This window comes from Cucumis sativus, chromosome 1, assembly GCF_000004075.3.
Source record: "Cucumis sativus cultivar 9930 chromosome 1, Cucumber_9930_V3, whole genome shotgun sequence".
NCBI lineage: Eukaryota > Viridiplantae > Streptophyta > Magnoliopsida > Cucurbitales > Cucurbitaceae > Cucumis > Cucumis sativus.
Genome location: NC_026655.2, coordinates 31048433 through 31074548, shown reverse-complemented (window position 1 = coordinate 31074548; position 26116 = coordinate 31048433). Strand labels below are relative to the sequence as shown.

The window sequence follows — 26116 nt, the reverse complement described above, 5'->3', positions numbered from 1 at the left end:
AACTTTCTTTAATATTAGGTTGTATAAACTAATATTTTATACAACCTACCTAAATGGGTGTTAAAATCAACAAAAAAAAATTAAGTATTTACTACTTTGCTGTGATTTTGGGAAAATTGCATCAAATGACAAAAAAAATAGTTAGAAAAAAATACCCCATAACACCTTTTTTTTCTCTTCATGTTACAAATAGTAAATATGACAAGTAATTAATGATAACACACAACTATCAAACGACTATCAGAAGATTATTCGCTTTTAAATTTGCTACTTTTGCAATTTAGAAAATGTAGTGACATGCACTTTAAATGGCTATCATAATTTTTTTTCTATTTTTGCAAAAGCTCAATGATTTTATGCATATTTGATTTATAATCATATTTATTAAAATAGTCACTAACAAGATCTTTATTTCATTCTTTTAAAATGTTTTTCACTTTTCAGGTAGAGAGCTTGGTTCCCAAGTCTGACCTACAGTTGCAAGTATGTTTTCTAGTTTTTAGGTTTCCTTTGTTACATATGTATCGAGACCATGCATTCAGGTTTGTGGTTGTGTTTTGTGAGGATTTTGTGGTGTAAATGTCTTTATGTTGTTGATTTTCCATCTTTTAGAAACATCTGTGTTGTACAGTTACTCTAGATATGCCTACGTAGAGTATTATGCATATGCTTTCTTAATTTCATCTACGTTAAGAGTAGGTAGTTTAATAAGTTGTCAGTAAATGTCGTAAGAATAGAGTGATACTTGTTAGTGTCACACCTACCTTTGAGTTAAGAGAAGAAGGTCTAGGAGGGAGCGCGACAGTTTGGTATTATAGCAAAAAAGTTCATGGAAATCATAAGTGAGTTTAAGAGTATAAGAGTTAAAGTATGTTAAGAGTTAAAAAGAGAGTCTATGAGTTAAGTTTCATGCATTCTAGTTAAAGGTATCCATAGCATGTGTAATGAGATGATATGTTATAGGAGTTATGTCTTGTCAAACTGGGCAGATAGTGTAGGTAGGAAGCTGAAGGGACACGAGATCCAATTAGAGATTTAATAGTAGGGAGGCAGTCTAAAGAGAAGTCTAGCTCCCTCAAGTTCAATGTGATATGGAAGGAAAGTATATTCCAGAATTGCTCAAAGGTTAGCAAAGGTAGTAGGGTTAGTAGGGTTAGTACAAACTAATTGAGGGAAAAGAAGTATGGCAGAGAGGTTGAAGGACTTATGAGCTACAATGTGTGAGGGAGAGTTCCACAGACTCAGCCAGTGCAAGGCATGACTAAACCTAATAGATAAGTGCTTTTGTGTAATGGATTGCTCTTGAACTAGTAAAAAGAGCGGTGCAGTTTTCTCTAATCCAAGAAAAGAGTTCAAAGATTAGTGACATACTAAAAAAGAGTTTGAAAAGTGAACCACTATAAAATTATCGGTGTCAATTTATCTCTCCCTCTTCTATTTAGTTTTGTAATTAATCTGTTGATATAGTTCATTGCATAAAATTAATTTATGAAGTACTTGAATTTTTTTATGTCACTTTATAAGTGAATTCGATCGGAATGCATTTGAATGAAATTCTTGTTTAAATTACTTATTAGTGAAAAGTTTTCATTAATTTGCAATCCCTATTCACTCTCCCTCCAGGATTGCCACATGAATCCTGCAATATATTTAATTTACTTAATATGTGTTCATGTTTTAGGAAAAGCTTTCATGCAAAAATATATTATTTTCTTAATTATAATTTTTCATTGATTCCAAAAGGGGAGAGGAAATAATAAGAAATATTGAAATGAAAGCATGGTATCAATGATATATCATTTGAATTTGTGATGTGTTGATTGTGATTGAAGTTCATACTTATATCATACACCTATTTGGATTTTATTTTTCTTGACTTGTTTGTCATCATACAAAAGAGAGAGAGGGAGATTGTTGGCCTTTTCGTCCATAATCAATTTATTAATTTTAATTAGTTCATTAATTCATGTTTTGATGATAACAAACTCAAATTCTATTGACTAACAATTTTAGTGTTTTGAATTATCATTTACGTAGAGCTTGAAACAATGATTTCAATGCAATTTGAATCAACTAAATCAGGTTCAACTCAAGAAGTTATTGCTAAAACAAGCTTACCAAAATTTGTTAATTCTGACTGGATGATGTGGTAAAAATCTTCTCGTCATAGTGGATCAATTAGAAGGTGCCATTTCATACAATGGACCTTTTTATTTTTGGATTGACTTTAAAATGAAATGAAACAAAATTTACTAGTCTTTTATCTTTCTGTCTATTGGCTAATTTTTTCTTAAAGATTATGGACTTGTTTTTCTTGGACTTAAAAGTGTTGTATTCGAGATGATGTGGAACAGTCAACGTGCTTAAAAAGGATTAATTGTAAAACAAAGAAAAGAAAATCGTCATCAATCTAATTTTTTACAATTTGATTATTGAACACTGAAATAAAGTAAATAATTTTAAAAAAATGCAAAAAAACTAGAGTTGGATTCTGGAGTTATTTATGTATACTGAAAATGTGTTAGCATGTCATAACACTTGTTTAGAAAACAGTAGCCAAATTTAATGTCTGGTACAAAATTCATTTAGAAAAAAATATGCCCTATTTCATTGTTATCACTCTAATATTTGAAGGAATGATTCCATAAAATAATTGAAATACATTCAATTAATTAGAATATTGAGAAAAAATTTCTCACCTTAAACCTGATGAGAAATTATTATAGTTTCTAAAAATCTATTTTAGGCTAGTTTTTAATAAAGATTTGTTGTTAAATATTGATTAAATTCATTTTTTCTTGGTATCAAATCTCGGACTACCAAAGATTTCTAAATTCTATCGTACAATTTTTTTAACGAAATCGATGTGAGTTATTTTTTTTAAAAAAAAAATGATTAAAAACCTTATGAGATATAGATTTAATTTTGAATTTTTGAAAAAAACGTAAAAATATAATTTTAAAGCAAAAGAATTTCTAAATGGTTTAAAAAAACAAATTTAAGAATGATTTCAAAATTACTTGTAATTTAATTTAAAATATTTTTAAACTTGGAGAAATTTTAAATTAGATCAAATTGGAAATGATGCACAATTTAACTAAGAAAATAAAATATGCCATCCAATAAATTTAGAAAATAACATAAAATTTTATTTTCTTAAAAAAAGTATTGGAATCGATATTGGACTCTCAAATAATCCATCCTCTCACTTTAAGAATTTAGAAATAAATACTTCCACATATTTTCAATTAGGTCGCTGGAGTTTTTTTAAGAATAAAATAGAAAGAAAATGAAAAAAAAATCAAATTAATTAGGGATAGTTGCAAATTTAGTAATTAAATTCAAAATAATTAAGTATATAGCAACATTTTAAATAAATTGCAAATATAGCAAAATTTGTCAAATTCTATCAATGATAGAGTCTATCACTGATAGATCATATGAGTCTATCAGTGATCAAGTCTATCAGCGATAGTTTTGCTATATTTGCATTTTTTTAAAATGTTGTTATACCCTTAATTATTATTCTTCAAATCGCGATCTATTACAATTATTTAATTAAATTAACTAATGTAAAATAAGGTTGTAGTATTTCCAAATAAGTTTATTGTAAAATGTTGAAGCAAGCATACAAGTATTTAAGCTGAGGAGGACATGTAATAATCATAATTAGGATAGTAATGAGAATAAGTTAAAAGAAAAGAAAATAAAGAAAGAAGGAAAGAAAAAGAAAAAGAAACAATAAATGAATTAAAAAATATTAGAAAGAAAAAAAAAAAAACAAGAAGAGAAGAAACAAAACAAAGGGGTGACGGCATGGTTGCCGCCGCCCATAATAATAAATCTAATTATAATTATAAGTCTAATAATAATAATAATAAGTATAATGATAATAATTAAAAAAAAATTTAAAAACAATAGTAGTAGTAATAATAATAACATCAATCATCAAATTTTTTTCTCTATGTTTTAGTGAAAAGAAAATATGTGTCCAAAGTTGGGATTTAAAAAAGAAATAATAACCATAAATAAAGAAACAAACATTTTGTTTATGTCTATTTCTTTTTTTTTTCTATTTTTTAAAAAGAAAAAAAGGGTTAAAGGCTTTTTTTCTAAAAGAAAATAATAAAACCTTCCTTATACATTTTTTCTTTCTCAACCTTTAAAAAAGATCGAACACAAAAATAAGAATTCAAATCTGGAAGGAAATTATATATTGTATGAGGTGTGGATCTTTGAAAGTAAATATTTACTACGTACAACCTCCAACTAAGTTTTCTTTCATTATGGGATTAGGTTGTTTAGGATAGAGAAAATAATAATAATAATAACAAATCCATCTTTCTTTTCTTTTTGGTATGACCAAATGTCTCTATTTATAGATTCGGGTGTACCATAAATTAGAAAAATTTAATAAATATAAAATTAAATTACATATTATGTGATTTTATGTCAAATAGATTAATTTTTTTTTAAATAATATAAATGAGATTTTTTGAAAAATAAATTGATTGGTTTTTTTTCTAAAATCATATAGAAATGAATCAAATTGAATATTAATAAGAGGAATTTTAAAAAATAGCAAATTTTACAAAAATATTTACAATATATAACAAATTCTATCGTGGATAGTCAATGATATACTATAGTGATAGAAGAATGTCATTGATATATTCTAAAATTTTTCTATATCTTATAAATATTTTAATTTATTTTGTAATTTTTAAAAATAATTTTATTAATAAAGTAAAAATAAATTTTTAAAAAATAAATCAAATATGATATTTTGTGATTTTGTCTCAAATGAATTAATTTGTTTTTTAAAAAATGATTAGATAGGTTAATTAAGATTTTTTTCTTTTAATAAAAGTTTTTTTAAAAATAATTATTATAAGATTTTATTTTATTACAAAACTTTTACAAAGAAATAAAAAAAAAACTTAAAAAATGTAGGATAAAATTAAGGTGGCTATAAAAAGTAATGTGATTGTATTGTTTTTTGTTTGTGTCTTAAGAACTAGCTTTCGTTTAAATCTCCATCATTCAATTTCCTTTTACTAAATGAATTTGGATTTCATCATCTTTCTTTTTCAAAAACACTTCATCGTCTCCAAATTATAACTACTTTCATTACTTTTTATCCTTCGTAATTCAAAAACCTTCCATTGTAGAAAGTTTTTCTCATATATTGTTGGTCTTCATTTGAAATATTTTAGTGAAGGGTTGCTCGTAATCCCTACAAAAGTGTTCTTTGTCAGGGTTTGATAGTGATCCATGCCCAAGATGAGTTTGGAAAGTGGAGGTAGGTCGGTTATGTCAAACCACTATAAAATTATCTGTGTTAATTTCTCTATCACTCTTCTATTAAGGGTGTGTTTGGATTGATATTTGAAGTGTTTAATTTTTAGTATAATTCATTTTAAGATAAATTGAGGTATTTGATATTAGTTTAAAATAACTTTTAGAAAAATGAGATCAGGAAATAAATCAATTTAGAGAAAATACATTCAACCAAATTTAAAAATAAATGTTTATTTGGTGTTTAACGACAAATCTCTCGCAAATATCTATTTTTATCCCTATATTTTTTCTATTCTTTTTTACTATCTATCTCTTACTCTGTCGTTTTTTTTTTTAAATACTTTGAATATTTTTAATGTGTGTTTATATACATTTAAATATAGAATTGCAAATATTCCTCTATAAGACAAATCTACTCCATCTAACATCTGTTAAAGAAATTACAAGGACGTCAATGAAAAACATGATCATTTGGTTCGTGAAATGAAGATAAATGAATAACGTGGTCGAATTGCACATATTTTTATCTAGTTGATATTATATTGTATCGAAAATATTAATATTCTTATTTATATTTTATCGTTGAAAATCAATTAATTTTTTTTTATGGTTATGTATTTACATTTCAAGATATTTTTGTGCTTTTAAAATTGAATTGTAAAAAAAAAAGAAATTAATACAAATAAAACGAAATTGTTATTTAGTTTCAAGTAACTAAAAAATTAATAATTTTAAGATAACGTACGATTAATTTTAAAATATATTTCTCAAGAAAAAGATTCAAAAAATGTATATTTTCTTATGAAATTAACTCATAATGTTTAATAGTCTTTTTATGGTAATTTATAAACATGGTTATTATAGAATAAACCAAACACCATTTTATATATAAATATTTATAAAAAGGTCGTTTAAAAAATAATTTTTTTTAAAAAAAAAAATGTATTCTTAACCAAAATATATTTGTTTATAGGCAATCCACTCAAACTCATAGTTGTGAAATTAATTAGTGGATTGCAAATTAATTTCTCTATCCCTCCCTTATAAAATTATTTATTTGGCAAAATTTGAAGTCAAAATAAGTTCGAGGAATAAATTTAAAATTGAGTGAAAGTTAAATAACTAAAAAAAATCAGACCGTTTAAAATATAGAAAAAGTAAAATTGGACATACTAAAAAAGAAGGATAAACCAAAATAATTTCTATAATAATATGGAAGTAATAATGAAAAACGTTAATTTGGACTATTAAATTGTAAAGGAAGAAAAATTCAAATTGTCATGTGAAGCAGCCACGAAAGTTGGACAAACTTTTTTCATACTATATTACAAAATGACTACCAAATTCTAAGAGTCTATATAAAGAGAAATCTTTCAAATGTTTTTGGATTCAAACTTTTTTCCAACTATACTTTCCCCTCCCATTTTCTCTCCAGGTTAGCTAAATAAACACTTCTAATTTTCTTTTATCTCTTTCTTTTTAAATTTCAAAAGTAGCATATACATGGTAACATCGATTTGGTACTATTGTTTTTGTTTTTGGTTCGTAGAATTTTAGTTCTATTGTTATAGAGTTTAAAATGAAAAGTCTGATATGTATAAATTAGCTCATATTGTTTGTTGTTTAATTTTGTGTAGCAGTTGAAGTACTTCCAATATTGAATGACCCACACTCGAATTGAAGTGGCAAAGTTTGGCCATTGCTTTAGTTTTGATTGAGATATATTGCAACTTGCAACTTGCAACTCTAGTGTGAGTTATCCATTTATAAAGTAAGTATTATCAACTATGTACCTTTTCTTTTTCTAATTTAATTTATGGGTGAAAGTGAAACATTATATTTAGAGATTGATTTTCTTTTTTTTCTCTCTATTCTGCCACAAATATTTGAAAAATAAAATGTCTATAAATTTTGGGGGAAGTGGTGAAACATTTTTCTTGTTTTCAATTCCTCTTAGAAATACTAGTTCTTTATTTAGTTTGGTTTATTTTGAAAATAGAAAATACAAAAAGTTGGAAGTGTATTTGTTGGAGTTCTAAGGTTTGAAGGACAAATTCTAAATCAAACAAACTCAAATAAGAAAGAAATAATACACCTTTTATTTTTCCTTTTCTAAAAAATATCTTGAATATATATATATATATATAACATCTGTGTGTGGTGGTTGGAGTAATGATTTTGGTAAAAGAAATTTAGGTACCATTCCTTTTGTAGAATTGATTTTTAAATAATCAAATTATAATACGTTTATATCAAACTATGTTTATATATTTAAAATTAATTTTTAATTATTATTTATTGTTCCCAAAGTTAATCTAGGGTTAATTAGTAATTGTGATTTCCAATGGGGGAGAAACAATTATTTAACTAAATAATTATTGAAAATATGTGTTTCTATTTATCTTATTGTTAAATTCTTAGAAGCACGATTTATATAATAAATATTGGAAGAAAATTAACATAAATATTTTTTGGTTTTATATTAATAATTTAATAACAAATAATATATGTCATCTTCTGTTCCAATGTTTAAATTTATAAAAAAAATTCACAAATGACTAACCAACAATATTTAAAAAAAAGAAGCAGACCTAGAAAACATCTAACAAAAATCACCTATCATCTGATTCCTTCAAAATCAAATTCGAAATGATTTTACATTTTTGTAAAACAAATTTTAGTTCATAAAGAAACACAATGATTTGAAGGGGAAGTGGTCTTGACAAAAGAAAATGTAATTTTGTCCATATCCAAATCACTTTCAAACTCACCTTTCTTCAAAATTTATTTCTTTTAAAAGAATAATTAAAATTAACTTTTTATAAAAATAAATTCAAAATAATGGTTTTTTTTAAGTGTAATGCTTTGATCCGGATAGTAAAATAAAAGTTTATTGAATTTGACTCTTTTTCTGTTTAAATAAAATATAGGTTGTTTTTAAATATAGTAAAATAAGTCAAGAAATTTACTAAACATAATAAAATTATTATATTAAATACGCATAAATTTTAAAATATAAAATAGAAGATTATCATTATTTATCTATATATTTTTGGTATATTTTAAATATAGTAAATAAACTAAAATAGTTTTCGCTCGAAATAAATTTAAAACCACTGTCTTACAATTTTAATCTTGAAATATATATATAAAAAATGAACCACACCAAATTTTAAAATTTATCTGTGATAGACTCATATTAATATCTATCGATATCGTTAATAGAGATGGATAAAAATTTGTTTACCATTAAGAGATTTTAAGATTAGAAATTGTTCGTAAATATTTCAACAAAAATGGTGCAATTTAAAATAATTTTTTCAAAACTAATCTTTTAAATGTATAAAAATGCATAATAAAGATGTTAAAAAATATATATAGCAAACTAATTTTATACTTTCATTTTGGTAGTAAAATTTGGTTTCTGAATTTTGATTTTGTTGAGAGATGAATAATAAGGGAAACAAAATGGTATTAGACAAATCCTTTTATGCACACACAGAAAAAAGAAAGAAACAAACCATAACTACCAAACAATTTACTGTTCTTCTGTCAAGAAAAAAGAAATATTGAACGCACATAAATGACCGGCCGACTCATTTTCTTCTTCAAGATTGATACAACTGAAATCACATAATTGATTAAGATGGTGAGTAGTAGAAAGATTGATCTACGTTCTGACACGGTGACAAAACCGACGGAGACAATGCGAGCTGCAATGGCGATGGCGGAGGTAGACGATGATGTGTTGGGAAATGACCCAATTGCCGTTGAGTTAGAAGAAGAGATGGCAAAGATAATGGGAAAAGAAGGAGGGTTATTTGTACCATCAGGCACAATGGGGAATCTAATAAGTGTTCTTGTACATTGTGAAATTAGAGGGAGTGAAGTGATTCTTGGAGATAGTTCTCATATTCATATATATGAAAATGGAGGAATTGCAACTATTGGAGGAGTCCATTCCAGAACAGTTAAGAACAAAGATGATGGAACAATGGACATTGATTTGATTGAAGCTGCCATTAGAGATCCAAAAGGAGACCTTTTTTTTCCTACAACAAGGCTCATTTGTTTAGAGAATACTCATGCAAAGTAAGTACAGAATTGTATATATAGCTTTTTAATTTTTCTTTAAACTTTACATAATATCATACACATAGAAGACATTTTAATCACGGACATTTGTTCATATTATTAATGCAGCTTAATTCGTCAAAAGAAAAAAGAAGTGATTTATGTGTGATGGATAAGTATCACCCTATGGATAAACATACATCACTTTTAGAATGGTCATTTAGAATTTGTATTCAATTTGTTAGGAAAGTAAAAAGAGATAATGATAAAAAGAGAAAGTGGTTTTTTTAAGAATAATAAAAAAAAAAACAAACAAACCATTTATATTCATGCAAACAAAAATTGATTGAAAGGTTAAACTCAATTACACTTAATTAATACATAAATAAAAGGAGTTTTCAAACATATACATTACAATTATTAATTGAGACGGTGACGTAAAGTATTAAACATTTAACATATTTTTATCATTTTTACCATTTTTTAAAAGGAAAATACATGTTACAATTATTAATTAAGATGATGAGGTAAAGTATCATTTTAGGAAAGAAAATTTGTTTTTTTTTTTTCCTTTTTCTTTAGAAAATTGAATAATATTAATGTAATTAACTATTTGGTTTTTTGTTATGAATTTTATAGTAGTGGTGGAAGATGCCTTGGTGTAGAATATATTGACAAAGTTGGGGAGTTAGCTAAGAAACATGATTTGAAACTTCACATCGACGGAGCCCGTATTTTCAATGCCTCCCTCGTCAGTCCTCTCTCTACTAACTTCACTCATTTCCACAAAGTCCCCTACCTCTCTATATCATACCTTCTAATTCTTTACTTTCTACTTTTCACAATATCTTTCATTCTTACCCCACACATTTCTTTCCCATAAAAAACAAAAGTACTTATCATGCAAAATGAATTTCTTACTTTTATACACGTTTTTCTTTTAGGCTATTGTGTGTTTCAGTTGATCGATTGGTACAAGCTGCTGACTCAGTGTCGGTAGGTCTATCTTATATTGTGTTTTATTTTCTCAACTTAAATGTTTAAATAGTGTTGTTTAGTTCTACTGGTCAAATAAAATGTTAGTATTTATGTTTTGGAGTTGTATCTCTTCGTAATTAACTTTATAACCATTCATTTAGTTATAATTTTGATTATAATCCTTCCTTTTATATCTTATATTGTTCTCACATTCTCACTATATGTATTATTGATCTTTTCTTACTCTTGCTCTCTCACTTGTTTACGTTCTTGTTCTTGTTCTTGTTCTCACTGTTTTTCTCTTACGATCTTTCTTTGTTTCAAATAATAAAAATTTGTTTTTGGTGGTTTTAATTATTAATTATTGTGTTATTATTAATCTTTTCTTTCGATAATTATTTCCGAAGATGAATGAACTTTTTATAGCTATTATTCATTAGAAATTTGAAAATTATATAATGTATTCAAATAAAAGGGACAATAAAGAATAAGGTAGCATGTGAATTCAAAACAAGAAAGAAAATTTTATAAGATTCAAAACGTTTGTTGATGAGCACATACTTTGTCATAATAGTTCAAAATATTTACATTGAAACTGAAGATGGCTATTACTCAGCCTTCAATCTCGATCTTGATCGAAATTCCATTAGGTTAACAACCTTTTGATTTTTGTTAATTCATCTTCTAACTTTCCATGATGTTTGCAAACGTTTTACCAATATTTTTGTAAGACCACTCGAATTTAACCACACATAATCCATATATTCTATATGTAAAAAACATAAAACATCCTTTAATACATATCTCTCTCCTTTGATTTTTGGACTTAGGTATGCTTATCAAAAGGTTTAGGTGCACCGGTTGGTTCGGTTATTGTTGGTTCCAAAAGCTTTATTTCGAAGGTAAACATTTTAATTTTTGGATTGATATTATTTTTTCTCAACTTTTTAAAGAATTTTATGCATTTGTGAATACAATTATTATCGGAAATTCTACTGGAATTATGTTAGCAAATGGGTTTTTTTTTCACCAAAACAGAAAAATAAGAAAAAATTGGAGTCAAAATTGAAATTTTTATGGTTATAAATTGTGCCAATAGAGACCAGAATTTAACTTTTAAAACATAAAAGAAAGAATGGAATTTGAAAATCTATATATATTCTAATATCAAAATGGTAGCCTCATTAAACATTTTTAATTAATTTTGTCAAAGGCTTTTTGTTTTTTACAGCTTAATAATAAGCAACGAGGAAATGAGATTAAAATATATGTCTTAAAACAACTTTTAACACAAAGCATCAAGAATTAAATGAAATCATCACATTAATAAAGTACTTTCTAACGTGAAAATTAAGGAAGAATTTTTAGAACACTTAGACTCCCTCTCAACATCTCAAAATCCTATCAAATGCATCTCTGATCTAAAATTTCCTATGTTCATCTGAAGATACAATTATTTTTGTCATACAATGAGAATAATATTCAATTTGTTGTTTAATTTTCTCACTCCTCTCAAAAGTATTATTTGACAAAGATTATTATTAGAATCAAACACTTAATTTGTACATATTATATATATGTATTGAGATCAGGCAAGAAGGGTTAGAAAAACATTGGGTGGAGGAATGAGGCAAATTGGGATCCTTTGTGCAGCTGGACTCGTTGCTATCAAAGAGAATGTTCAAAAACTTGAGGCTGATCATCACAAAGCCAAGCAATTAGCTAGTAATTAACATCAATTATTCACTATATAATTTATAATAACATCTTACATATATATATATATTCAATTATTTTTCTTTTATATTTCTCTTCTTATTTATTTGTGAGAATAATTTAGGTGGATTGTGCCAAATCAAAGGACTAAAGGTGAATCCAAAATCAGTTGAGACAAATATTGTGAGTATCCATCTTTTTCTTTTTAAAATGAGGTGAATTAGTTTTGAAAGCATTAGTAAAAATTAGATTAAATTTAAAAGTAGAAGAAATGTTGGCTCGTTTAATTTTTAAAAATTAAAATCTAAATAATTATCAAATATGGTGTACTGATTTATATTTATTCTGAATGATTTAACTTTTATTGTATGAGTAGATATTTTTTGAAATTGAAGAGGACTCCCAAATCTCAGCAAAGTTATTGTGTGAAAGCATGAAGGAACGTGGAATTCTTTTGATGCAAGAAAGCTTATCAAGGTCTATCCTAAAACCTCAATAACCTATTTCTTTTTACTCAACTATTTTTAATGTGATTTTTAATCGATTTACTTTTTTTATTGAACATGAAACAACAAAAAATATTTTGTCGTTTGACAAAATCTATTAATGATAGGTGTTGATAAATATTTGTATTTAATAAATAAATAGTATACATGATTTTGGTAGAAATGTGGAACTTTTTTTATTGAAAGAAGTATCAATAAAAATGTGGGTGTTTTTTATGTACACATTGATTTTTGTAGAGTTTCTTTGACATCAAAAGTTGTTGGATCAGACATGTTGTCCCTTGAAGTTGTTCGCACACTTGTGAATAAACAAAAAAGACTGATTTTTTAAAAAAACTAAAAGACAAAGAAAAATACTAGTATACAAATGTCGTTTTTATTGAAAAATAATATATGTTTGATTTTTTTTTTTTTTTTTTAAGAATAGGTGTGTTTGATTACATTAATTGGTTTAGAAAATACTAATGAAACCATTAAATTTCAACCAATAATATGATATTGTCCACTTTGAGTATACACCTTCATGGTTTTGCTTTTGGTACCATCCCAAAAAAAGGCTTCATATATATCCAATAATATGATATTGTCCACTTTGGGTATACACCCTGATGGCTTTGCTTTTGGTACCATCCCCAAAGGCCTCATATATCAATAGAGATATAGTTGTTTAGTATACACCCTTATAGCTTTACTTTCGGGACCATCCCAAAAAATCTCATATCAATGGAGATATAGTTGTCATCACTTATATACCCACAATCATCCATTTATCTAATCAATGTGGGACTTTGATCGCATTACAATCCTCCCCACGAACAAGTTCACATTACAATCCCCCCTCCCCCCTCCACAAATAGTCATCCATCCGCCAAGCTCTATCTAAGTGAACTCCTCTTCTTGGAGCACACTGTACATCCAATAAAGTCTAACCACGAATCTCATCATGACCTACGTTTGAGGCTTTCGAGGCTCTATTACATCTTTGTTCGACACCTAAGGATCATACTAGCATGGTTAAGTTAGAGGCATGACTCTGATACCACTTGATAGGACAACAAACCTCCTAAATATCTTCACAATGACATGATATTGTCCACCTTTGGGTATATACCCTTATGGCTTTAGTTTTAGTACCATCTCAAAAGGCCTCATACCAACAAAGTTAGTTGTCCTCACTTATATACCCAAGATTTACTTATCTAACCTATATGGGACTCTGGTCGCATTACATCTTTAATTCTTCTATGAAATTAATATTTACGTTAAAGGTCCTTTTGTTTTAACTAGTTTTTCAAAGAGAAATACACTTTACTCCACAACTTGCACAAGTTGCTGCTATTACAACCACTAGAATCGTCCAGATCAGTAAAGTGAATTTTATCAAACACCTTATGTTCATCTTTCATACAACTACAACCTCAGTACACTTCAATCAACTTTATACCCTTCAACACTCAATCCACCCTTCTTTCAACTTCAACCAACTTCAAATTACAACATAAAATTCAACAAAGAAGTAAAATCACCATAATCGACATTAGCACCTTGGCCAATAAACTCCAGAGCATCAATTACCTTACCATCTTTGCATAAAGCCAATAAATCTATTACGACAGAAGACTATATGTTGGTGCAAGTACTGAAACATGCAGTGAAACAACTTAAATGGAACTTGGTCGCCTGGTGTGAACGCCTAGACTAAACATGTAAACAAGTGAACACTTGGATGTTGAACGCTTAACATCAAAACAAAAACTTCTTAGACGTAAGGTTGAGTTATGGATCACACTCGCTTTAAGATATTTTGTGGCTTTGTCCAGAGTGCAAACAGTTCATAATTGTCTCGTCGTCCTTAGTAGGGGTGTTCACGGTTCGATTTGATTCGGTTTCAAGCTAAAACTACACCGAACCGCAAAATGCAAAAAAAATCTCATACTAAATTGAACCGAACCACACGTTTGTGTCCAACCGAATCAAAACTTAACTGCATATACGATTCGGTTTCGGTTTGGTTTAAATCTCATAGAATCTTAGACCACCAAAGCATTGAGTTCGATAATTTATCTTTTTGTTTTAAATTCCAAAAAATCTCGGGCCACCAAAGAATCAAGTTTTATAAAATTTCCTTTTCTATTTTAGATCTCAGTGGATCTCGGGTCAACATATTTAATTGAGCTTTAGAAACAAAACTTTTATGAACGTTTCTTTTAAATTCATTTAATTTTTTTAATTGAAGCGGTTCGATTTGATTTTAAAATCGATTTAAAACATTAAATCGAACCGCATAAGAAACGATTTCAACATAACACAACTCGTACCGAACCGCAAGTAATCGATTTTGGTTCAGTTTCAATTCGGTTCGACTCAGTTTTCAAATATTTTATTAACACCCCTAGTCTTTAGGATAAAACAATTAGAAACTTGATCAAAGTTGCACCAGAATCGATTGAAACCAACCTACACTCTGAATGACATTACTTAGAAAAAAAATAGAGATAAGTTTTGAGAGAGAATTTTGTAAGAGATGTATTTTTAGGATATACTGAAATGAGAAGAGTGGAGAACTATATACAGAGGTGAGTTTTGTAACACCTCAACAATTATAATAGCATTAACGATCGAGATAATGCCTCAATGTCTCAAAGACTCATCGAATTGCTGAATGCCTCAAAGACTTATGATGGCAGCGGCGCACATGGAGATATCAATAAATCCACACTTGTCTATCTCCTCAACCTCTTCAAAACATGGATAACCTAAGCAAAACTAATTTTTATAATAATATGCATAAGCAAAGGTATCTATCAACTTGAACCTTTATGTTGCGTATATGATTTGGAATATAGTAGAGTAACTCTTAGCTTTGAACTCTAGCTTTAACAACGTCTCTCCACACAACATTATTCAAGTGTAGTTCAAAAAAGCTCGTGCTTTAACACCTAGCACGCGTCTATCTCAGTTTAGTGCATTCTCTAGAGAGTTTTCTTAAAATTCCATAGGAAGTTGTCCTCATTTCCACATCCACAAAGGTGAGTCTATCACGAGTACTCCTGTAGTTAGGTACTCCGCTTGACATCAATTATAGAACTCATTAAGAACAAAGTTCAACCTTTTCATTTGCTTTAGGATATATCATGTTACTTTCTTAAGAAGAATGAAACTCCTAATTTTCTGACATGAGTCTCTCCATATGATCACTCTTAATCAGTTCATACCCTTTGAACTTGTTTCTTGGGATCTCCAGTACAAGTTAGGTTTACCTCACGAGTGATTCATTTTCTATGGGCTTCAATCCCATTTTTTTAGAGGTTTCAAAAATCTTCTCTTTTGCTAGTCCTTTTGTCAAATGATCTGTTAAGTTTTCATCAGCCTATACATGATCCACTATAATTGCACCAGTAGCGAGAAACACTCTAATGGTATTTTCTTTATGACGTATTTGGTTTGGTTCACGAATGGTTAAGTTCCTTCCTCTTCTTAGTGTCACAAATTGTCACTAATCCTCTCGTGATCCTCCATTTGGTTTGGCATTTTAGTACTACTGGGGAGGGATCCCCTCAGCCTTCCAGAAATATCATTGACAATCTGCCCCATTTTGGACCTCCAAATTGCAGATGATAATGACTTAGCTTTGTAAAAAAGTATCATTCCTTCTACATCTACTCTCAAATGAGGTTTTTCATTGATGGTGATGATAAAGAGGTAGTGTGTGCTTGGTTCTGTGGAGGTGGATGGTTGTGTGACCTATTGTTATGGTGTCCTTGGTGATAGCCAGATGCTTCACCTTCTCCACCATGGCCACCCTGTCGTCCTTATTTCTGCGAACTCGATCCTCTCCATCTGAAGTTAGGGTGATTCCTTCAACCAAGATTGTAATTGTTGGAGTATGGGTCATGCCTGATGAATGCGGAAGTTTTAGTGTTTTGTGGGCATGAATCTGTGGTGTGAGGGCCACTGAATCCCACGCATCCAATATCCTTTATTTGTTTTACCACATGACCTGATCCTCTTGCGGCCGCATTAACTTTCGTTAACGCCATGAATTGCAATAGATTGTTCGTGGCGGTCATTTGTCCTTGCAACATCACCACTAAGTTCTTATCAAAACCTTCGTCATTACCTCACCTCGTTTTGTGTGGCAAGAGCCAAAATCGTTACCTCCCCATTCTTCTTGATTGTTGGACATCGCGTCCAGTGTCACCTTTTTTTGGGTGTATGTCCTTGTCAGCATATCCTACTTGCGAACACAACATCAACAATCTATTGTATAAACTTGATCATTATTGTTTCACACACCACACCCGTCTGACCATATGGACGATGGTGATGCTAGTATAAAGATATCAACAAATCCACATTTGTCTATCTCCTCACTCCCTTTAAAACATGGGTACCCCTTGAGGCCTAGAAGAGACTATCAGTGCATAAGGGTGACCATTTGAAGATTTTGATGACAAAAAATTGAATCGAGATGCTTCAAGATTTGAAATTGGTAGTGATAATAGAGTTTCTAGTGCGACAAGTGCTTGAATGATGGGAGAGGAAAGAAGAGAGGGAGAGATGGAAAAGAAGAGAGGAGAGGAATATATATATATGTGTATATAATTTATCCAACTCATTAGGCCATGCCAACCTCTATAGTCAGCTAAATTTAATTGTTTTATTACCGAGAGAATTAGGGACTAAAATTGCTAATTTAAAATATTAGGAACCAAATGTATCTATTTTTTTAAAAAAAAATTAGGAACCAAAAAGTAGTTTTATCTTTTTTTTATCATTATTAATTTCAAACCAAAGCACCTTCAACCACAAACAAGATACCACTATTACAAAATATGTATTATCAACTTTGAAGTCAAAAATTCGATTACCCATAAGATAATATGTTTAACTTATGTGCATAAATAATTATTTAGGTATATTTTTTAAAAATAAAAGTTATATTATTTTGCAGGATTAGAATTGTTGTTCATCATCAGATATCAACAAGTGATGTGCAGTACACTTTAAAGTGCATGAAGGTGGTGATGAATAATACGAATCCCTATTTGTTACTTTTAAGTGATGTCATTCTTTAAACTTAATTATTTATTATAATCTCACAAACACCCTCTCCATTTTGTCCTCTTTGCAGCAATTTCTCTGTGGAGTTCCACTTCAAAAATATGGCAACTAATTAATAATCACAACTCTCTCTCTCTCTCAAGTTTAGTCTCAAATTTACCTTCATTTTCTGCAACAACAATGTTGCTTTTTTAATCTAATCCAGACTTTAATCATTACTTAATGTAATAAACTTAGACATATTTCCAAATCTCCCTTAAATAAATATATATAAACACACTTGATGTTTAATACATACTTGAACTTTGGCCTAAAAAATATCAAAGTAGAATTTAAGAGTGACTGTTGGAAAAGGCTTTAGATGAAGGAAAGGTAGAGATTAAATGGTAAGTAAAGGGAAAGTATATTATAATTAGGTAAAAGATCAGTGCAATGCATGTGAATGAAATTTCTCTATATACAATTTGGAAGACAAATTTTATTATATTGAAATTAATATTTGATCCTATTTACAAAGTTACGAAGGAAATAGTATTAGCATTGTTTATGCTCTCATTTTAAATAATGGTTAGTTGAGCATTTCTGAATGTTAGACATTTCATATTACATTCGAATGGTAAACTATTTGCATGTTTTTTCTAAAATAAGAAAATAGAGGTAAGAAAAACAGTCATGTTTAAAAAATAACTATTTAAATCAAAGCATCACTGCTTGAACCAACCCCTTTGTTTAGAATTACCTTGGCTCAAGCGTTTACGATACTCCTTTGTCAAGTTACGGCCATCCAGAGAAATTTCAACGCACTAGCAATTAGGGGTGAAATCGGGTTGGGTTGTGAGACATTCTCAACCCAACCCATATTTTCGGGTTATTTGGGTTGGCAACCCGAATAACCAGAATTTAGTTTCTAACCCAACCCAACCCAAGCCGTAAAATATGGGTTTGGTTGGGTTGGGTTGTCGGGTTGTATATATCATTTTTTTTAAATTGTTTTTCCCGTTTTCTAGTTTCTAATGGTTATAGAAGTTTGAAATTGTTACATTTAAATTTCAAACATATATAAATCAAAGATTCCTACAATAAATTCAAGATTTATATACCTTTAATTTGTTTTTTATTAAAATAATATTTATTTATATATATATATATATATATACATATTATATTAATTCGGGTTAGGTTTGGTTGAACCGAATTTTTCAACCCTCCAACCCAAGACCCAATCCAACCCAAAAAAATCAAAATTTTTTAACCGAACTCAACCCATATTTTAACCTAACCCAACCTAACCCTTATAATATGGGTTGGGTAGTCCAGGTTATTCGGGTTCAACACATATTTGTACACCCCTACTAGCAATTATCATCCATTTTTCTTACTTCTAACGCGTCTTCCAATGCCAGATTACGTAGCAAGTAAAAGACATCTCATACCAGATCACACAACAAGTATGAAGCATCCTATTCAAGATTAGACAACATGAATACGGCATTCTATCGCACAATGGTATAAGGATATTCTTATTTCAGCCTTTAACATGTCACAAGCATTTTTCAACTAATACCAACATTCTAAATAATATATATCACATGTTTAAATTATGATTTGTCATATGAGGTTTAAAAGAATAGTTTTAGAAAGATTTTCTTCCGTTGGAAGTTCAAACACTATACTACTTGAATAGTTTATTGTCTCATTCTAGTCCTTCGATTCATTCATATGTCACACACACTTTAAGAATTTGAAAGCAAAAGGTAATTCACAACATACTTTCAATGGAAATCTATTTAAGGATTCAAATACATCTTAATTTTTTTTTTTTGTAAGTATTTGTAAAAAGAACCACTCACAGTTAGAGTCAACTAGCTCCAGCCTAACTTCCTCGGTCAAGAGTGTAACAACCCAACTTCTTATACTATGTTGATGTCATTACTACTCAAATAAATAACAATTTTATTTTATTTAAATGAAAAAAAGATCTTAAATAAAGAATTTCAAATACTCGAATGGGATAGAGGGCGGGGACAGGGACAAGGAGTGGCATCTCCAATGCCGCCTCACTCTATGGACATCCTACGTGGAGCCAGAGCATGTCCTTGTCGCTCGATTGTGCCATGGTCGTGCCACTTACCTCAAAACAACTGAGCCTTCATATTTTCCTTGCATGCGCACGTCTAGCCTTTCCACGTCTAGTTGTCCGACCGCTCAACGGTTGCCCAGAAAATGTGAAATTGCCAAAATTCATCAATCCACTTTCAATGCTTATAACTTTTGATCCAAGCCTCAAATTAGAAACATTCCTTCTACAAACTTTCTTATATTTTTCTTAACTTTCATACCACAAAATTTTATCTTACGATTCAAAATATTGCGTTTTGTAGCTTTCTAGAAGTGAAGACTATTTAGAATTTCTACAAAAATGACCTTCTCGCCTTTCTTTTAGTCAAACTTAGCACTGATTGCCTTCTTTCCATCCAACATCCCTCCTTAGTAATTTAAACTCATAAACCAAATGTTTAACTGTAGTTTGAATTGAAATGCATGAGTGGTTTATTTTCCTTTGTTGTCTAAAGTGACCCTTTTATAGAAAACTCTGCATGCCAACTTGTGGACACCTCCAGCTTAGCTTAAGCCACCTCCTACTTGCTCAAACCACATCTTGCTTGTCATAAAATGCATGCAGCACGTTGAAAGACACTTGGAAAACATTCAACTGACTTGCTTTAATTGGTTGACCACTTCCCTTTTTTCCTCGTCTAAACTTTAAACAAAATGTCATGCTAACCTCTTCATGACCATGGCCACAACCCTCTTTGGGTGCATTACCTAGCCTCTTGGTCCTCTAGTCACTTCACCTACTAACCTCTTAGATCATCATCTCTCCTAGCACATGACCAACCTCCTTGCATAGTGAACATCAAGCCTCCTTGCCTAGCACCCTTATCGCCCAATGTCTTAGAGGTTCTCACATCAACTTTGGCCGCCTACAACAACCCTTTAAAGGTTATTTTTTTTCTTAGTTGGCTACCAACATACCCTTCCTTGTACTTAGGAAATTCTCGACCATACTTGCATTTAACCATAGCCGTCCAAACCTTCATTTAGAGGTTATTTAAGCCCATCTTGGTCACCCAACAACCTCCTTTAGAAGTTTTCTTGACATATTTTGGCCCTTAGCTTGCTTCCTTTCATGCCTAACAACATTTAGCTAAATTTGATGTAGTTCTCCTTCTTTTACTTAATACAATTAACATTCAAACCTTAATACTCAACCAAAAACTTCACCTTAGTTTTAATGTCGCACAAGCCATGTCACTTATCCTTTAACTTATCTTTTCAAAGATTTTCCTTTCAAAAACTTACTAACTCCTTTTCTCTTTCCTTTACAAAGTCCTTGTAACTCTTAAGGGTTCCTAAAGATTTGGGGTTTTACATTAGTAGAATGACACACTAGTTAACGGATGTTGATTAGCTTGATCTAGAATGATTTAGCCAGTTAATCTCATATCATTGAAGCCCATGATCTATAGGTCCATTAAGTTTCCCGAATAGCAAAAGTCAAAGTTTTGTTTTTTGGCTTGAAAAAGTAAAAGTTTGACTTTGACATGAATGGTCAAATAACAATTTTACCTTTTAACTAAAGTTAGTGGAAATTTTTGAATTTTTCCTCCAACTCTTAGTGAGCTATGTACATGCTCATGGTGATGGCACCAAGCCTACTAAGAGAAAGTTCAATTTTGTATAATTTCACTAACTCATTAATGGCCTTAGTGGAAGTTCGTTGTGATGACACAAGGACCACTAAGAGTTAATGAAATGTGAGGTGTTGAACTTTGGTGAGTTTACAATGGGCTTTGAAAATTGGACCTTTAAATAGACAAAAGGACATGGAATTGAGCCCACTAATGAGTTAGTGAAATTGGTTGTGTGTTTGCAGGGTCGATAACATGCATCTAGCAAAAGCCACTATCTTTTTTCAGGTGTTTATTCTCTTAGAGATGTTGGGTCTTTACATCTAAAGTGTATTTTAAACGTTGTTTTTTATTGAAAGAGTTTAAATAACGATGATCTTTTTTAAACATATTTTTTAGTCAATTCAGATGAGTTCTAAATTATAATTCAATTTCTGAATTTGATATCAAACATGAAATATAACTCTCTTCCTTTAATCCCTTGTGTTCAAATTTTTGTTTTCAGATTTTCTACCAAACATGTCCTAAATTTTATATTTTATTATATAAGAAACAAAATCACATGACCTTAAAAACAATAATAAAGTTACTCTCTGTAATTAAGAGAAAGTTAGAATTTTCACATGAATTTGGCCTTGTTTGATGCATATATCGAGGTAGCTTCTGTTTACTGTTCTCACCACCCTTTAATTTTCACATGAAAGACCATATCTAGAACAATCAATACTAATTGGTATCAACTCTAGGGTGTCTTTGGTTGGAGCAAAATGAATCCAACATTCGAAAATGGAGGCAGCACAACTGGGCATCGTCTCTGGGAGAATATACCCCAATTTAGCAGCTTTATGGTGCTCTAAAAGTTCTCTATTTTGTAATTATGGCATTGCAACCTCCATCTCTATTAACGATACCTTTTCTATGATTCATCTTTCCCTTTTCCAACTATCCTAAAAACTCTAACTTGCATTGTATTACTTTCTTTACTGCATACATTATCACCTTTTGGTTTTGAGATATGGTGAAGGTGCTATAGAAGTTTCAACCCCTAACTGAAATGTCTTGATGTGTCTCGTGATCAAATTTAGTCTATTATCCTAATCAAATTTTATATTTTATTTTGAATTAATTTTTTTTATGTAGGTAAAATTTTATCCCAAATTAAAATTATAAAATTTAATCTATTATCCTAATTAAACTGTGAGCAAAATGTCAAACTTATCCCAAATTCAAATCATCTCTAAGTTTATCCTTAGGTCAAAGTAAATGTAGATAAGAACCTCAAATTGATCTCAAATTAACATTGGGTGTCATATTCCAAATTTTACTACAAATTCAAACCAACCAAAGTTTATCCACAAGTCAAATTAAATTGGGAATAAAACATCAAATCAAATTTCGGACATATTCCAAATTTTACTCCAAAGTCAAACCATCTAAGTAATTAAATTAAATTGGGAATAAAATCTATACAAAGAGTGAAATTAAAATACAATTAAATTAATTACTGGGGGAATGTGGTCATGATGAAAAGCCACAATAATGCACCAATATAATAGTAATAATAAATAAATAGAAGAAGAAAAAGTGAGCCAAAAATCATATGATATTATGTTGAGTGATGTTTGAAAAAAAAGAGGCAAAATATTGAATGCAAAATCACTATAAAATCATAGTTGCAAGGAAATGAAAAGACGAAAATGATGGAAAGTGATAGCATTGAGAAAAAGTTTAAGTTAAAACATTCTTCAGCTGAGAAGTTCTATGGGTTCTTAAGGAACGATTTGGGGGATTTGGTGAAAATGTTTCCTGATGTTTACAAAACCATCGAGGTTGTAGAGGGACGAACTTTCTCTTCTGGAAGTGTTGTACATTTTCAGTACCATCTTGGTGAGACATTTCATATATACATTTTCTCTTTAAATTATACTTCTTCTCTTTTATTTCACATTTTTCAACCTTTTTCTTTCTTCTCATTATTAATTATGTTGTGCTTAATTACTTCTCATTTTCTAACTTTTGATTTGTAAGCTATAACAAAATTTTAAACCATTCTCTTACAATCTATAACTATCTTAATAGAATTCTATCTATAACTATCAAAAATAGAAAGAAATAGAAACCTGTAGAAGTATTGTTTATCAATTTTTTTTTTCTTTTTGTTAATTATGTGAATAGTTTGATAATTTGTTTTCTATTTGTAAAATTTTCTTTTTAGAAGATCTTATGATATCATTGTCAACATTAGGTGGAAATAAAATGTGAAACAACAATATTTTGGAGTACCATTCGAAAAAGAATTATTCATGCAATTAGACACTATCCTTGATCTTGACCCTTCTTAATCAACGATATAGTATATCGTTAATAGAGTTAAGATTTGAATTTAAACTTTTATATCTATTTCTAAATTTATCACGACTTTGAATTTTAATTGCTATATTTGAAAATGTTACTCAAACCTCTTAACCCACTAAACAAAAAGATTGTTGCACATTACAATATTTTTTAAAACCATTGCATGTCTTAAAATTAAAATTAAAGATTTTGGAAACAATTCTTTTATAATTCCTATCAAAATGTTCTTAAAATATAAAAAATTAAAAAATTAAAGTGGACAAGAAACATTTTTGCTTTTCTAAAACCAAAAATTTGTAAACAAAAATTTGAAAATAAAAACCTCTATTAATCTTTAGTTTTCATACCTAAATTGGTTTGGATTTTGAAAACATTTGTAGAATGGGTAAACAAAATATAAAGTAGTATTTAGAAGCTCAATTTTAGAAAACAAAAAACTAAGAACTAAGGCTTCTTCATTTAATAACAATTCCGTCTTTTATTTTTGGTATTTGAAAACTAAAGTTATTTTTTCTTATATCCTTATAATAGTATGCATCATTTAAGCATAAAAGTTGAAATCTAGCTAAATTTTCAAAGCAAAAACTAGTTTTTTTTAAGTTTCAAAGTTGCAACGTAGATACAAAACATGAAGACCGATAAATAGAAGTGAAACTTGTAGACCTATTTTTTAAAAACAAAAAACGAAACAGTTAATAAACAAGGTTGTTAACATTAGGGTAAGTTTACTTCTCCCTTAGTTCCTAAACTCTAGTAAAAAGTGTCTATCTAGTATTTCCTAAATGTTTAAATTTTGCATTTCTAGTATAGAATAACTTAAAACTTTGAATTTTAAGCCTATTGGATTCTAATTTTAATTGTGTGTGTATATAATATATATATATATATATATACAAAAGGGGTTTTTTAATTTTTAAATTTAACGGTTAAACAGGAGATCAAGTTGTATCAGAAAAATGGTTAATAAAAGTTGCAGATGATGCTAAGAAATGCATAGTCTATGAAGCTGTTGAAGGAGATATGCTAAACTATTACAAAATGCTTAGAGCAAGGGTTGAAGCTGTTAATGGAAGATCAAACGAAATAGGAGAAAGCTTTGCAGAATGGACTGTTGAGTTTGAAAAGGCTGATGAAAATGTGCCTTTACCTCAAACCCACTTGGATTTGTTTGTCGAAATGTCCAAAGCCGTCGATGCTTATTGTTTTTCCTGTTCAAAATGAAACATGCAATATGTGAGAATTGACTTATGAGGCTTTAGAACAAATTAAAAGAGGTGAGTTAAAATGTTAAATTGTGTTTAATTTGTGGTATGAGTTAAGCTCGTGAAATGTTGTAATCTAAATCATCCAAATGTGAAGTAGAATACACATCAAGAAAGTTATGGGTCTTCCAATAAATTTGTTTTATTTCCTCGCTCTCAAATATTCTATTTGGTGATTATTTATTTGGGGTGTTTATCATCACTCGCTTCTAACAAAGTGGTATTAGAGCTTGAGTTTTGAGTTTTAAAAATTTGTTTTTACAAATGGAAAATTAAAAAATAATTTAGTTTCATTCCAAGTTCCTCGACTTACGAAAGAAAATTATAGCAGTTGGTGTATTCGAATGAAAGCTCTACTTGGTTCACAAAATGTGTGGGACATTATTAATAATGGTTATGAAGAGCCAGAAAGTGATGCAACTTTGAGCCAAGCTCAATGAGAAACTTTAAAAAATACAAGGAAAAAAGATCAAAAGGCTTTCACCATCATTCATTCATACATTGATGATTCAAATTTTGAAAAAAATTCTGGAGCAACTACTACACATCAAGCATGGCAAATTTTGGAGAATACGTATAAAGAAGTAGATCGAGTCAAGAAGGTTCGCATTCAAAAATTAAGAGTTGATTATAAATCATTGCTTATGAAGGAGTCTTAATCAGTTTCAGATTATACTTCAAAATTGCTAGCAGTAGTAAATGAAATGAAAAGATCCTATGGTGAGATAATAAGTGATGAGCAAGTAGTAGAAAAGATACTTTGCTCATTGAATGAGAAATTCAATTTCATTGTTGTAGCTATTGAAAAGTCAAAGGATTTGAGTTCAATGTCCACTGATCAACTTATGGGTTCTTTACAAGCCTATAAAAAGAAACTTCTTAAAAAGAACAAGCATACAATTGAACAACTTTTTCAGTCAAAGATGCAATAAAAAGACAAGACAGGCTAAAAAAGGGCAATAGAGGTCGAGGACGTGGTGGCAATCATGGACGTGGTGATTTCAGAGGTCGTGGTCAAGGAAACTAAGGTCAAAGAAAATTTTATGAGAGTAATTCAAGCTCAAGTTCATCAAGAGATCGTGGAAGACAATATTATTCGAGATCAAATGGAGAAAGATCAAATAATGACAGACGGTATGACAAAAGATAGGTTAAATGTTATAATTGT

General features: G+C 29.3%; 2 protein-coding genes across 2 annotated transcripts; both read left to right on the top strand.

The window, feature by feature from the left end:
* Nucleotides 1-6667: 6667 nt before the first annotated feature.
* LOC101205504 (probable low-specificity L-threonine aldolase 1) lies at nt 6668-17936 on the top strand. The gene is made up of 11 exons (XM_031881926.1): nt 6668-6736; nt 6942-7072; nt 8915-9393; nt 10015-10127; nt 10322-10371; nt 11184-11255; nt 11946-12078; nt 12194-12252; nt 12446-12546; nt 17530-17596; nt 17710-17936. Exons 3-11 carry the CDS (start codon nt 8948-8950, stop codon nt 17749-17751), a joined length of 1083 nt encoding a protein of 360 aa, XP_031737786.1. The 5' UTR covers nt 6668-6736; nt 6942-7072; nt 8915-8947; the 3' UTR covers nt 17752-17936.
* Nucleotides 17937-22838: 4902 nt separating this feature from the next.
* On the top strand, nt 22839-25109 carry LOC101214882 (kirola). The gene is made up of 2 exons (XM_004142490.3): nt 22839-23218; nt 24621-25109. Exons 1-2 carry the CDS (start codon nt 23029-23031, stop codon nt 24905-24907), a joined length of 477 nt encoding a protein of 158 aa, XP_004142538.1. The 5' UTR covers nt 22839-23028; the 3' UTR covers nt 24908-25109.
* Nucleotides 25110-26116: the final 1007 nt, after the last annotated feature.